At 44.4% G+C, this 16236-nt stretch overlaps 1 protein-coding gene and 1 long non-coding RNA gene across 9 annotated transcripts in view; one reads left to right on the forward strand and one right to left on the reverse strand.

Annotated features, from left to right (window-relative positions):
- BBS9 (Bardet-Biedl syndrome 9) overlaps positions 1-16236 on the forward strand; it is a 123675-nt gene that overhangs the window by 98105 nt on the left and 9334 nt on the right. For 7 of the 8 annotated variants that reach the window (XM_085892173.1, XM_085892177.1, XM_085892175.1 and 4 more), the window contains 4 exons: positions 458-598; positions 10265-10360; positions 10912-11084; positions 15381-15533. In XM_085892173.1, coding sequence (XP_085748299.1) covers positions 458-598; positions 10265-10360; positions 10912-11084; positions 15381-15533 — 563 coding nt within the window. The remainder of the gene's footprint in view (positions 1-457; positions 599-10264; positions 10361-10911; positions 11085-15380; positions 15534-16236) is intronic. The other variant, XM_085892176.1, reaches the window with a different exon arrangement.
- LOC147021806 (uncharacterized) lies at positions 11097-15441 on the reverse strand. The gene is made up of 3 exons (XR_015060942.1): positions 15320-15441; positions 13711-13801; positions 11097-11424 (listed from the first exon to the last, which is right to left on the reverse strand). It is a non-coding gene; the product is annotated as an uncharacterized LOC147021806 (long non-coding RNA).

A 16236-nucleotide genomic window follows, 5' to 3' on the forward strand; every position in this document is an offset into this window, starting at 1 on the left:
CTCAATGTTCTTGCACTGCATGTGTAGAAGCAAGTGCAAGCTCTTTTATAATCTTTGGACACTGTTCTAAAATAGCTGCCATAACTGTGTGATGTGTCTGCCCGATGTTGGCACACAGTGGAGTTTTGCCACAAGTTCTTCCTCATCATGTTTTCTTGATTTTCTTTCCATGTCAAAGCAAAGTTTGTTTCAGGTTCAGTTTTGTCACTGCAGCACAGTATTTGAAAATGCAGAACCAGATCGAGATGCCAAAATCAGAAATTCAACTTTGTTTTCTGTTTGGCCTTATTGCTAGTCATAGTAATCACAATTTGAAGAGAAATCACTCAAAGATGACATTATTTTGGAAAGTACTTTGGGGGAACTCCAGAAAGTCAACAAAGACAATTGAAATGATTGAGAATGCTTCCAAGTCATCATCTGCGGTACTTGATTATCTTGGCCCATTGTTCTGCAGGTATTCCTAAAGTGGTGGAGAGTTCCTTTTCTCTTCCTTTACTACTCGTCTGCCAGGCTGTGCTGGCCACCAACAGCACTGGCAACAAGATAACCATCGACACCAACAAACCGTCGGTACATCTGGGAAGTTTGTTTGAAGGTAACCTTTCAGATGATTCATTCAATCGAAACACTTGCTATAATTCTCGGACGTGTGTTTGTTTGTCATGCTATTCCTCCTACAGTTTCGGGCTGAGTACGTCCAGACTTGCTGCATAGGATCAGCATGACCCCAATTAGTGCATAGGGATGTTTTTATCTTTGCCAGTGGTGTTGTGGGGGTTGGGGGGGGCACAAATTCTCGATGTAAATGTGTATCGTTTAATTCCGCATCCAGGTAGGGGAGGGTATTTCAAGTCTCCACCATTTACAGTATAGTACAGTGCAGTATTCCTGTCACCACGTTTTCCAGTGTGGTGAGGTGTTTTTAATGATAAGCAGGAGGTATGTATTTGCTTCATGCACGTAACCCGGGTTTTTTTGATTTTTGCCTGCACATAGCTGTCAGTTGCCCATACACCACACAAATAAATGTATGCGTCAGAAGAACGTGTTACATGCTTGGAACAAGATTGCCCATGGGGTGGGTACTCTGTTAATAAGGCCTAAGTCACATTTGCCACGGCGGCCGTGGGGTCTCCAAAATCTATGGCCACTAGCAATTATACGGCGGCCGCAGTATTTCCATGGTCACACAATGTAGCAGTCGCATATGTTTTTATTTTTCGGGGAGCCGCACGGCGTATTTAGAAATTGTGGAGACTGAAAACGTGGGGGTGCCGTACGGTCTTTGATTTGATGTCGCACGGTGACCTTAAGGGGGGCCCTGCGGCGGCCATATAATTTTCAAGGCAGATGCAAGGTAGCCTCAAGGTGCCCGCAAGGCGACCGCAGGGGGGCCCTAAAGCGAACGTGCGGCCAGACGGACGGTAGCGAGTGGGTTCATTTATTATTATTGTTTTTTTTTAGCAGTTTTTTTTTTCGGCTTGTCGAATTGCTACGGCGAACGTAGAAATGAAAAAAGTTATAACTCTGCATTATAATTCCACGGCGACCCCTACGGCCTGTAAAAGATAGCCAAACGGCATAGGGCCACCCTGAGGCCACCGCAGAAACTCTGCGGCCGCCGCACGTTTCTGTCAATTCAGAGGGTGTACGGCCGCCATATCCTCGCCATAGAGCAAATGTGACTTAGGCCTAAGCAACAATGTGTCAAAACAAACTTGGAATCGATTCCACAATTTTACTTTATGTGCAAATGTAAGAAAAATGGGGATAGTTGTATCCCATAGCTGAGAAGGGCAGAGGTAGTTTTTGTGTCTGTTGTTTGAGTTAATTCCCGCTTGAACAACCTTGCCGACATTGAAAGGTATCCTAACTATAATTCACGAACGTGTGTGTGTGTGTGTGTGTGTGTGTGTGTGTGTGTGTGTGTGTGTGTGTGTGTGTGTGTGTGTGTGTGTGTGTGTGTGTGTGTGTGTGTGTGTGTGTGTGTGTGTGTGTGTGTGTGTGTGTGTGTGTGTGTGTGTCTCGTACAACTCCAACAGTTCTGAGCGATTACATCCAGACTTGCTACATAGGATCAGTATGATCCCATTTAGTGCATAGGGGTGTTTTTATCTTTGCCGGTAATCTTGGGAGGGGCCTAACAGGCTGAAAAGCCCCCAAGGTCCCAAAAGACCCAGAGGACCCAAAATATCCAAAACACCCTGCAGACCAAAAAGACCCCAAGGAAGAGTAATTACATCTCTTCTATTGGAAATTTAGACAGTGACTTGCAAATCAAGCCTCAAGGGTGATGTACAGAAGCGTTTTTTTTTTCAGAACAATAAATACAAGGCGCAGGGAGATGCGATTCGCTGCACTGTGCGGTGCAGTGATGGGCACTGTGCGGAGCAAAACGGATGTTCATTTATGTCCGTAAGCCTGGTGTTGGCTTAAAGGTTAAGGTTCCTGCCCATGGTACACTGAAGCTTATGGGGAGGCATTTGTCCTGAAATAACTTGCCTTCACCACATGGAAGGCAAATCCTACTGAAGGCAATCTCAGTTCCTTCAACAAAGCTCAGAACAAGTTTGTGTCTACACTGAGGAGAGCCAGGAAACAACATCTTTCTCATCTCAAGTCTGAACTCTCAAACCAGTCTCCCTCCTCCAAATCATGGTGGCGTCCAGTTACGTCCGGTTCCGGTGTATGTTCCCCCTGCATCCCTCCCCCCCCCCACCTCAAATGACTGCATAGCTGACACTGCACGCGAAAAGGTCAGGTCAGGTATGGGAGCTTGCGCGGGAGCAGCATGTCGCTGCGTCCACTTTCCGCCGGTACTCCAGGGGCATCCGTCTGGCCCATCCCCATCTCCTTGAGATGCCGATCAAACTGCTGCAGACACGAGTCACATGATCGCCCATTGGCCTTCTCCACTCATGAAGCTCCCTCACTCAGGGAATCTGGTGGGCAGGATCAGCGTCAGGAAAATGAGCCACATGTCCATTCAGCCCCAGCTGACGCTCACGGACTATGCAGGTAACAAATCTCACTTGAGCCTCTCTCAGTGACTGCACATTGGACACAAAGTTTGACCAGTGATAGCCTAGGATTTTCTGAAGAGACCTGGTACCAAAGGAATTAAGTGTCCATCTCAGATTGCTTGTCAGAGTCCAAGTCTCACATCCATAAAGCAAGACTGGAAGCAGCAAAGACCTATAGACTCGGACTTTCGTCTTACTGCACAGGTACCAACAGTGACACACCCCATGTTCCAGAGAATCCATGACTCCCCAGGCCCGACTCAGATGTCTTTTGACCTCTGGCTCACAGCCAGCAGAGACAAATATCACTGCCAAGGTAAGTGAATCACTCCGCAACCTCAACATCCTCACCACAAACAGGTGCAGACAAGATAGCAGCATCCAAGACGTCAGTGAAAGCGTGGATCTTAGTTTTGATCCAGGAAACCCGTAATACCAGTGGCTACGACTCCTCATTCAGCACCTCGAGGGCCCCCAAAAAGATGTCCAGAGTCTCCGCAAAGATGACTGCATTATCTGCGAAATCAAGGTCAGAGATCTTTACATTGCCAAATGATGCATCACAACTTGATCTCACTGACATTCTCCCCAGAATCCAGTCCATACAAGTGCTGAAATGCGTGGGGGCCAGTGCACACCCCTGATGGACTCCAGTAACAATGGGAAATAACGCAGAGATGGTATCACCACATCTCACAGCACTCTCAGTGCCAGACTATAGTTCAGACATCAGATTAATCAGTTTTGGTGGCACCGCACAAAGACCTAGAATCCTCCAGAGGGAATCCCGATTCACTGAATTGAATGTTTTGTGGAGATCAACAAGCAGCCCCTGTCGAAACTCTCATCTGCGTTCAGTGAGGACCTGAAGGGAAAGGATACGGTCAACCGTTGACCTCTTTGGTGTAACGCCCGACTACTCTGAGTGCTGGTGCTCAAGCAGATGTTTGTGAACCCAATCAATAATTATCTGAGCAAAGACCTTGCCTGGCACTGAGAGCAGTGGCACCCCTCGGTGGTTGGTGCAGTCCTGGCGATCACCCTTCCCTTTCCAGAGATGGAAAACAAGGCCCCTCTTCCAGTCAGTTGGGATAATGCCTGTATTCCAGGCAGAGCGCAAAACTGCATGCAACGACACGAGTGCAGCATTTCCACCAGCCTTGATAAGTTCAGCATGGACGCCACAGATCCCTGGAGCTTCACTCCATTTCAACCAGTTCACCGCAGCCTGTGTTTCCACAAATGAAGGTGGATCCAGATGATTGGAGGGTCAGAAAGAGGGGTAGTAACACCCCTGACATCCAACTCACCAGCTGATCACTCAAAGTAACCGGACCAGTGTGCCTTCGCTTTGCACACTTCTGTCAAGAGCCAATCACTCTCCGCTCTAACTGTAGTACACCAAGGGAAGGGCTTGGAGGAACACAATGCGTGAATTCCCCTGGAAGCAGGAGAATCACTTGACCAAAGGTGTGATACTCTACCCCCTCAGATTCCTCACACCTAGGCCTCCTTGTCCACCCTCAGAGCACATACTGGTTTACGCCTCAACTCCCTGAACAGCTCAGCGATGCCATTAAACCTGGCCCTACGACTCTGGTTAATGGTATCCAGTGTCCCTTGAGAGACAAAATGCTTCTTTGCCTGCTGGTGAGTTCCAAGACATCCACAGGCAACATCGAGGATGGTGGTCTCGAAGGCACTCCACAACTCTTCAGGATTCCCCACAGCACCCAGACCCCCAAATCCCCACTCAACCTGTTCGCAAACTCCTCAGCTACCCTCTCATCCTTGAGCTTGCCAACATTCAGCCTAGGTTGGGATGGTACCATTCTCCTGGATTTCAGCTGAAACTTCGGAGTTGCTACCACAAGCCGGTGGTCGGTATTGAGGAACTGAGCGCTCCGGTAGACCCTGCTGTTCTGAAGCATCCTCCAGCGACCATCAACGAGCACATGGTCAATCTCCTTTGCCACACCACAAGTGTTGGAATACCAAGCCCACCGATGATCCTGTGGGCACTGAATCCATGAACCAGCCACCCTAAGTCCATGACCTCTTGCAAAGTCAAGAACGCCCACACACACTACCGGACGATGATGATGCTATTCTAGTTCACAGTTCCAGACCCATGGGGACCAACACATGTCTCATAACCATCCCTATCAGATCCAGTCGATGCATTGAAATCCCCCAAGACTGGAAGAGTATCTCGCCTGTGGCACTGATCAACCACAGACTCGAGTGTGGCATTGAATGCGACCTTCATGGTGAGATCACTCGCCTCAGTTAGAGCATATCCTGTGACCAGGGAAACGACACCAAAGGAGTGACAAATCCTTTGTCTCATAATACGCTCGTTGACTGGTGTTACCTCAATTTTCATTGGAATGAGCTTATTGGACAAAGCTGCAGCAACTCTTTTTATTTGGCATGGTTTTCATCAGAGCGATCAGATGAATAGTGGATTTAACCGCCCACCATGATCTCACCACTATCCGGTCTCCAAACCTCAGAGAGTGCTGCAATACTAATGTTGAAATGCTTGAGCTCAGATGATAACAGAGACAGGTGATCATCCTCTCTGTGGGATAGGACACTCCAGGCACCCACCCGAAGGGATTGCCTCAGATTAACCCAAGGCGACTGCCATCTGGTGGACAACACCTCAGCACCACGCCAACACACACTCCCGCAATCTGACCCGGGAAAGTTACCCTGTGGTTTTCCTCCTATCATCAAAGAGAAATATTACTGCTCTGGAAATGGAAATCAGCAAACATTTCCACTCTGCATAAAAAAGTGCAAAAACTGATCCCTGCAATGACAGACCAATCAGCTTGCTCCCAATCATCAGCAAGGTCATGGAATCCATCATCACTTCCGACATCAAATCCTGCCTCTTCTCCAATGGCTTGATTTCCGACCATCAATTTGGATTTTGACCAGGTCACGCAACTCTTGACATGCTACTTCTGCTTTCCCAACAATAGATGGAGGTCCTAAATGCCAAACCTGACATCAGAGCCATCTCCCTACATATATCATGAGCTTTCAATGTGGTCTGGCGTCCCACACTGCTCACCAAAATCTCTTCTTATGGTATCCAAAGCATTCTCCACTCCGAGCTCGTGGACTTCCTCTCCTATCGCAGTCAACGCGTGGCTCTTTATGGAATTCTCTCATCCCCTCTTCCTGTCCAGGCTGGAGTTCCTCAAGGCAGCATTATGGGCCCTGTTCTTTTTCTCGTTTTCATCAATGATCTCTCAGATTCCCTGGGAAAATCTTCTTTATCTCTTTACAGATGACTCCACCCTCTGCCATACCATCTCTCATCCATCTGATCAGCAGACAGCAGCCTCTTTACTTTCGTCAGACCTGGATAAAATCATAAGCTGGTCAAATACATGGAACATGTCTTAATCCTGACAAATCTCACACCCTCACCATGTCTCTCATAAAAGACCATCTGACCATCCCCCCCCCCACCCCCCATCTCCTTTCTCAACAATCCCCTTGAAGAAGTCCTTTCATTCAAACTTTGGGCTTCGTTGTCTGCCACAATCTTTCCTGGGAAAGCCACATCTCCGAGCTAGCTTCAAAAGCCAGTCACTGGCTGGGCATCCTACATTGTGCGAAGTCCTTCCTTGGCACACCTGAGCTTCTAACCATTTGCAAGGCTTTCATCCACAGTCTGATAGAGTACTGCTTCCCCCCTTTGGGGTGGTGCTCCTGCCTCACACCGAGCTCGGCTTTACGCTATGGATACCAAGGCTTTTAGGATCATTAGTATCTCTCATGATGAAGTCTGATGATGAAGCTGAGTCTTTGGGTCTCTCTGTCTCTGTCTCTCTCTCTCTCTCTCTCTCTCTCTCTCTCTCTCTCTCTCTCTCTCTCTCTCTCTCTCTCTCTCTCTCTCTCTCTCTCTCTCTCTCTCTCTCTCTCTCTCTCTCTCTCTCTCTCTCTCTCTCTCTCTCTCTCTCTCTCTCTCTCTCTCTCTCTCTCTCTATCTATCTATCTATCTATCTATCTATCTATCTATCTATCTATCTATCTATCTATCTATCTATCTATATATATATATATATATATATATATATATCTTACATCTTACCAGCCTTGCCCTCCCTGCTCTCTCTGTGATCTGTTTACCCTATATTTCCTCAGGGCGCTCAAGGTTCGCCACAAACCCCCCTCTGTTGAAACTGCTAAAATCGAGAATCACTGCTCACCTTCACTCTTTCATTCCTCCTTTTTTCCGCCTCTGGAACAAACTCCCACACTCTCTTCGATCCCACTCATCCCTCTCAGTCTTCAAAACAGCTGTTCACCACCACCTCATATCTTCCCCCATCCAAAATCTTCCTCTTTACTACCCCTGTTAATGCACCCCAAACCCACCTCCTTCACATTCCCTGTTTTCCTTCCTGAAAGTCCCTGTAGTACCATCTTGTTTACCCCCGTGTACCCCGCCCAATCCCCCTTCCTTCCACAGATATCCTATTGTCTCTGTTCCCCACTATTTTGTGCTTCACTCTCCTGCCCCTCTTGTCTCCTGCATTGTTCTATGTTTCTGTGTATTAGCTCTTACATGAGCTTTGACTTGGTATCCAAAAAATGTAAAAAATATGGTGGATGGCTGAAGATCTGAGGGTTTTGAGTTTGAGCTCCTGTAAGCCATTGAATTATACACCAGGTGAGGTTGACTCAGCCTGTCATCCTTCTTCGGTTAGCAAAATGAGTGCCAGTGTACTGGTAATAGAGGGCACTGCATCAGCAGCACAGCCATGCCCCCAGAAAATGATGCAACCAGCAGTCACAGGCTGTACACGGTAGCGACATACATACAGTTGGGCTCAAAAGTTTGCATACAGTTGACTTCCATTTATACCTCCTTTCTTGACAATAATCATAATTCTTTCCATTCCTAGAACAATTTCAACCATTCTCCCTTATTTCTATCAAAGGTTTCTGCAACTTTTGTACTTTGGATGATTTTATTCACAGTTTAATTCATGAAGTGACAAAAATAGCAGGTCAAAAGTTAACATACAGCACACTCTAATATTGTCTAATACTTTGTTTAATAGCCTTTAACCTTTATAACTTCAGTCAGTCTTGCAGGATAACCATCAATCAGCTTCTTACAATTTTCTGAAGGTATTTTAACCCATTCTTCTTGACAGTGTTGGTGGAGTTCAGTCAAATTGGTGGGTTCCTCTTTTGCACTCTCTTTTTAAATTCTGTCCACAAATTCTCGATTGGATTTAAGTCCGGGCTTTGAGCTGGCCATTCCAAAACATGAACCTTGTTCTGCTGAAGCCATCCAGCAACCAACTTGAAAGTATGCTTTGAGTCGGTGTCATGTTGGAAGGTCCAGCGACGTCCGAGGTTCAGCTTTCGAGCAGACTGCTTCAGGTTCCCTTAGAGAATTTCCAAGTAGTCTTCCTTCTTCATGGTGCCATCTATCTTATACACTGCTCCTGGACCACTAGCAGCAAAACATCCCAATAGCATGATGCTGCTACCACCATGCTTCACCGTGGGTATTGTGTTCTTCGGTTTGAAGGCCTCTCCCTTCTCTCGCCAAATGTACTGTTGGTCATTGTGGCCGAAAAGTTCCATCTTGGTTTCATCAGATCAAAGGACACTCTGCCAGAAGCCTCTATCTTTGTCCTTGTGCTTGCTTGCATATTTCAGCTTGGCTTCGCAGTGGCGTTTTTGAAGGAGGGGCTTCCTTCGTGCTCTGCAGCCTCTTAGTCCATTTTGGCGCAGGACTCTCTGGATGGTGGACAGTGACACCTTCGTTCCTGAAGCCTCCAATTTTTGGCGCAGGTGTTTCTTGGTAGTCTTGTGGTTGAAGCGCACCTTTCTGACCAATGCCCTCTCATCGGTTGGTGTCAACTTGGACTTCCGGCCTGCTCTTGGAAGGATCTTGGTTGTCCCTAGGTCCCTATACTTCCGCACAATCGTCTGGACAGATGACCGTGGCACTTCTAGTTGCCTAGATATGGCCCCGAGAGAAGTCTCTGACATGTGCAACTGGATAATGCTCTTCCTCAGGTCTTGAGAGTATTCTTTTGCCTTCCCCATGCGGGCTCAAGTGGAAATAGGGCCTGAATAGGAAACTGAGACCCTTTATACAGCCATGGGAGCACTAGCTGACCGATTACATAACAATTATAATCAGCAAAGAGTGGGAGACGCAATACAAGTGATAGGCCATTTCAGAACATTCTAGCCCTTTCGAAAGCCAATTATGCAGCAAGTCACCTTGGTGTATGTAAACTTTTGACCCACTATTTTTGTCACATCATGAATTAAACTGTGAATAAAATCATCCAAAGTACAAAAGTTGCAGAAACCCTTGATAGAAACAAGTAAGAATGGTTGAAATTGTTCTAGGAATGGAAAGAATTATGATTATTGTCGAGAAAAGAGGTATAAATGGAAGTCAACTGTATTCTGCTTAAGTGTATGCAAACTTTTGGGCCCGACTATATATAGAATGTCTAGTAAATAAAGAAGATATAAGCTCACCTAACACTAGGCCAAGGCTTCAGACTTTAGCATGCTCACGAGGCTGCATCATCAAAACGAAATGTCCCAGAAGATAAAGAAAACATGATCAAGCAAGGAAACAGCATACCATTTTGAAATCTTTTGTATGACAACCGAATTTCGAGCCGCCACCCTCTCAGACTCAGAGCAGACACCAACTATTATGCCACCAAATTGTCATAATTTCCCTTTGTACATGTTATAGTCCTGGGTTTGTGGGTACTCATCCAGGGACCCATGCTCTTGTTGACCTCGCTCAAGTTTGTTACTCCCTTGCCCTTTTTCATTAGTTGTTCATTCTCCTGCTTGTTGCCCCCATTGTCCCACTGTTGGTGGTGCATTGTCCTTCTCTTCTCTCTCAACTCACTCTTCCATGAGCCTCAATTTCGTAGAAAATAAACAGAAGAAACAAACTCGTAACTCTCAATTGCCTCACACCTTTGAGACTATATGCCTCGTTTGCAAAGTGGTAGAAATAAACCCAAAAAGAATGATCAAATCCCCATGGAGGCAAGTTTGGAAAGAAGAACAAGGTGCCACAGTTCAAAAGAGCTTGAGTAAGTTCCAAGGAGACCACCCTTATGTCTCTTCTGTGATCCATTGTTAATGGTGTTGTGAATGTGTGTTTACGGTCCACAGAGTGTGCATGTGTTTTTGCCTGCACGTGATGTATGCAGAGTTTGTGAAGGGAGATGAAGGTGAACTAGCCAATGCCATCAGCTTCCAGCTCCCTGATGGCTCGAGCGTGACTGTGCTCGCATCAAAAACATCTCGTAAGGTCCACATCACATTTCTCATTCCGAGTTAGCAGTTTGGCGAGACCCCTTTCATGAATGAATCAATCAAAAACTGCAGCAAGAATATTAACTTGAGAAATTGTGCTAACCAGACCAATAACTTGTCACGGCCAATCATCGACCAACGAAGGCAACACATGGCTGCCTCCACAAAAGATTACTGGGAAGTGCACTTGTACTGCAATTTCTGCTTCATGGTGCTTTTCTCACTGAATGATGCAAAGTGAAATAATAAAATACTGATCAGATGCTCTTTATTAATTTTTCTTATTTGAGTTGAGATTGAATTTGGAAGATATCAATTTCCAATATGCTTTCATTATCCAAACTTTACACTAATTCCAATTTTCAAGTCCATTTGGGAGCGACGTCACCGCATGAAGAACCTATTGCAATTCTCCTCACTGTGTAAATAACTAGCAACTGCATGTTGCAAGTGCACAAAAAGATCAAGTCTGCACTCCCCACTCGACAGCCTGCTAAAACATATCTGTTTTCAATGACCATCTGTTTTATCCCAACACTAGAGCGATACCGAGTGCAAAGTGTGCAATTTGAAAACCTGTGCCTCATCACCATGGAACTGTATCAAAGGCTGGGAAACCATTTTCATAAAAGGGGGATCATGGACTTCACTTGCAGCTTCACGGGTCCTCTTCCACTTGATGACTACTTCAAGATTATCGACATCCACTTTGGGGTGCGCTTGTTTTGTGACTATGTCCCCTCCCCCCATTAATTAATTGGCAAACATAATGTCACCACATTTTGTCGAAGTCAGTTGCATTGCTGGTTATAAAATAAAACTACAGTGGCAGCTGCCACGTACAAGGTTCTTTCATCAAGTCAGTTTATTCTGTCAAATAAATTAGTCCTGCTGCATTTACCTGGTGTTCGTGACACCTGCACAAAGAACCTCGGTGCATCAACGCAGTTTCATTGATTTTGTTGGGTGGAAGGGAAAGGCAAAACTAGGTTTTAATGCCTTGGCAGCTGAAGTCCGTTGAAGGGATGTCAACCAAACGTGGAACAAGTATGGACTGTAACACAAAGATGAAATGATTAAATTTTGAGGTCAAAAGTTCAAAGGTGAAATGGGGGCTAAATATTCATCAGTTAGTTCACAAATACTATCACTATGCCCAACTAATTGCCAAATAACAAATACAAAGATTCCTCAATTTTTCACGTGACCTTTAATTGAGACAGTGGGTTGACATCTAATGCAGGCAGAGGCATATAGCCATTGATGCATTTGTAAATATATGTGGACAAATTATGTGCCCAGGCTGGGAATCAAACCCAGGTCCTCTGGCCTGGCAAACCGTACCAGTGCTTTGCCATCTGGGCAACCCACCAGCTGAGCAACGCAATTCCTCCACATACATAAGTGCCACTCTCTTTCCCCCCACTGCTTCCAGGGCACTCACTGCCAACCATAGGAGCAGCTCGGACCTGTTCTCAAGAGGGTCTTCCCCCGATTCAATTCCCAGTCTGGCCACATAATTTTTCAACATATATTTATGATGTTCTATCTTGTTCATTTTCAAATGATGCATTTATGTCAAATTATATTTTCTATTGATGTATCATGTGTGGAGACTTTCGTTTATTTTATTAGTTGACACAATTTATGAACATTGATGTGTTGGTTATGTTCATGAGCATTGATGTGTTGGTTATGTTCTAAACTCTTTCCTGTTTACACATGCATGTTTTTTCTTTAATAATACAAGAATGAGGCTCATGTAAGAACGAGGTGAGAGGGTTAAAAAGGCAATGAACTGACAGCGGGGCCACAGTTGGACTGAGAGAGAGAGAGAGAGAGAGAGAGAGAGAGAGAGAGAGAGAGAGAGAGAGAGAGAGAGAGAGAGAGAGAGAGAGAGAGAGAGAGAGAGAGAGAGAGAGAGAGAGAGAGAGAGAGAGAGAGAGAGAGAGAGAGAGAGAGAGAGAGAGAGAGAGAGAGAGAGAGAGAGAGAGAGAGAGATAGAGAGAGAGAGAGATAGAGAGATAGAGAGATAGAGAGATAGAGAGATAGAGAGATAGAGAGATAGAGAGATAGAGAGATAGAGATATAGAGATATAGAGATAGATATAGAGATAGAGATAGAGATAGAGATAGAGATAGAGATAGAGATAGAGATAGAGATAGAGATATAGAGATAGAGATAGAGATAGAACAAACGAACAGAACAGTAAATATTTTGAGTAATTGCACATCCGTAGAGAGAGAGACCACTTAGTGCTGTTGTGCACCATGCGGTTCTCAAGATAACATTCGTTAACACCTGTGTTTACTCCCCAGACAAGAACTGTCCATTCAAATATCATGTATCACATGAAGAACACACCCTGAGAAACTCAACGTTGCTTTCAAAGCAATAACTGAGATACGTAGCATTTGCTAATTACATCCAACCGTGGTCTCCATCAGCCACTATCCCTCAAGTCACCTTGCTCTTTCACAAGCCTCAATCTCGTGTATGTCGACTTATGGCTTTCTACATTGACTGCTTCTATTATCAACAGCAACAGTATCGCATATGCACTCGTCGGGGTGTTATAGATAGCTCCCGAAACCTGCCATTTACCCTCAAATATTAGAATTGACATGGTTTTGTTTTTCTTTTTGAAGTATTTGATTGCATATGTTGCATTCAAATACTGTAAAATTAAAACCAATAACTCAATTGGAGCAACAGTTGGTGGCACAGGTGTTCTACTATCCATGAAGGCATGCCATTCATTGAGTCACTTCGAGAAAACATCCTCTCTCTCATTATGGTTATTGAAGTAGAGGGCACCCACGACCATACTTTGTTGTTACAACCCTACAAACTGCAGTACTGATCAAACAAGACATTGAAAATTTATACAACGATCTGATGTCAGTCGTCAAAACAAATGTACCCAAACAAAATTTTCTTATCATTGCTGGTGGTATGAATGCTAAAATTGGGCCCAGTGACGCTTTATTCACATGTAACCAATCAACCAACAAGAATGGTGAAAAGCTTTTAGACCTCACGGAAGAGTTTAACCTAATTTCAAATAATAACAGGTTCATCAAACCAAAATGCCAAATGTGGACGTTTGCATATCCAAATGGCCAGCGTGCACAAATGGATTACATTCTCACTAGAAATAAATGGCAAGCATAACAGCATCAACTAGAACGGCCACTCGGTAGAGTGCATACCTCCGCCAGGCTGATTAGTTTACGTTTTCTGACCCACTGATCTGGATTCAGACCCAAACTAAAATTTAATTTCAGACCTAAACTAAAAATTCAGACTTGAGCTAAAATCTCAAGAATCGCTGCTCACCTTCATTCCTTCACTCCTCTTTTTTCTCGCCTTTGGGTATTTTGCGTAGATTGGCGACAGTTTTTTTAATTTCATCCATTTTGTATTCAAGCTGCAACACAAAAAAAAATGTGAAACAGTCGAGGGGTGTGAATCCTTTCTGAAAGCACTGCATGCGCTTGATGATTTTTTTTTGGCATGTATACTCTAAAATAAATGACATGGGGAAAAAAAAACAACAAAGTTTAATTGCTTAAATTCAAACTCGCTGATCAGACTCGGTGGTGTAATGGTTACATTCGGTGACTAACAGGGTTACAGTCGCCAACGAAACTCAGTGACCAGACTCGGTATTTTGCGTTTCATTAATCTAATCTGATTCCGCCGCGAATATGAAAGGTTGTTGATTCAAATTCCGGCCAAGTCATACCAAGGACTTGAGAAATTGTACTTTGCTGCTTGATGTGCAGCATTTCAAAGGATAGAGCACAGCAGACAATCCCCATAGGATAGCATCTATGGGGATGAGGTGTCTCACACCAAAATGACTCATCCTTTATCCCACATGCAACCAATATGAGGATAGGCTCAGTGTTACTGTGTTAGTTTGTGTTAGTGATGTGCAAATGTTAGAAATTTAGAAACCAAACGTGTTAGATCGTCAAATGGAAAAGAAAACTTCCTTCTGCGGGTGAGTTGTTCGGTGACGAATGAAATTTGACGTTGTGGATGGACGTTAAACTGGGTGTCCTATTACCGACATTAGTTGGTGGACGTTAAAGATGCCACTGTGTCCTTCACGAAGTCATAAAGCTATTGCAGGCACCCTGGGTAAATTACAAATTCCTGTCCTACCCTTAGTCGAACATCACTCCTGACCAGCCAGTTTGTGAAAGACTTGAGCCAAACTTCCCCCAGCCAACCCTGCAAGAATGGGTCACTTCAAACAAAGCATAACGTGATCTTTCACCTGCCATGACTTTTCAATCATGTAACGATGAGGAAGTGAGGACGAGCCGATGAGGGGTTTCGCTGTACTGTTTGAATTTTTTTTTTTACAAGAGAAGCTCGGGCCCCTCAACGGACCTCTGGCCCCAGGGCAGTGACCCCCCCCCTTCCCGACCATCCCTCTCATCGGCCCTGATGCCACCCACCCACCATCAGTAGTAGTGTTAACAATAATAGCCGCTAGGCTTACCAAGTTGTAGGTATAAGCAAACACCGATGTAGCAAGGCTCATTTGCATCACTGAATAAATCATACAAATCAAGCTCGTAATGGCTGAATACTGATCATCATAGAAATTATGAATAACTCACTTGTGGAAGCTTCGACCACATTCTTTTGCCCCAATTTGGTAGTTTGTGCAGTTACACGCAAAACATTCTGCCCCACTGCTACTACGTGACTTCCTTGTCGGCGCCGTCAACATACATATTTCAAGATGGCCACCAGAAATTCTGCGCAAAACACCGGAATGTCCATTCTACTGTACATATATTTCTATGCTCCCAGCAGCCATGTGCTACATACTAATGAATAAGATTCAAATGCTCATCGGTTATGAATATTTTAAACATGAGTCGTTCACTTCAAAAGAAACAACAAAATGTAGTATCAAACGTGGTACCCTTAAGTAAGTTGGTTGCTGGTCGTAAGCCACGTTTTTATGTTGTTTGTTGTTTATTTAGCTGCGTCAGCTTGCGGAGCATTTCCTGGAGCTTCTCGCAAAGCAGGCCGTGCAGTTTCGGGCCATCCAGCGGTGCCTACTCACACGAATAAAAGACAAAAACCCAGCATCAGTCCAAGGCCTGGGCTTCCTATTGGAGAAAACATATGCACAAGTGAGATCACCGTTGACTTTTATTCCTAGAGCACCGTGCATTTGGTGATTAATGAAAAGATACCGCATTGTGTTTCCTTGACTTCATGCGATAGGGTAAAAAGTTTTCTTTGGAAAGATTTTTGTAAAATCAAATGCTGCAGGACATTTTGCTTCCACCGACTTCAAGTTGTTCATCGATTTTGAAGATCCAAGATGCCATTTCCATTTGTATTCTGGTGTAATTGGGGAAGAAAAATAAACAAACTTGGAAAAACATGAGCAAACTTGAAAGGATTCACTTTATACAAGTAAGTTTAGTTGTGTCGATGAAACTATTTGGGCCATCATGCTTGTCTGTATCCCAATTATATTATAATTTCACTTAATCTAATCTAACAGATTAACGAAAGATATTCCTTGCCAAACTTGGATCAACATCTTATTTGGAAAGCGAGGAAAAGTCATTAAGAAAAAAAAATGTGCTTCTCAGCCTTCTCTTTTATAATTCATTTCAAAGAAGGAATAATAATTACAAATGGCAGTTCTTCCACATGTCATACCAAATGTTTATATTAAGTGTCTATACCATCCTTTCATGGTCCATCCTAGTTCGTGTTTGAAATGCATTTTGTTTCTATACTGTGGTTATTGAACTTTGTGACATAAATCATTTTAATTTTCTGATCTGGAGAAACTGGTGCTGCACTTGATAAACCATCATG

Source organism: Eptatretus burgeri, chromosome 8 (assembly GCF_056783735.1).
Source record: "Eptatretus burgeri isolate ZD-2024b chromosome 8, Ebu_testis_v1, whole genome shotgun sequence".
Taxonomy (NCBI): domain Eukaryota; kingdom Metazoa; phylum Chordata; class Myxini; order Myxiniformes; family Myxinidae; genus Eptatretus; species Eptatretus burgeri.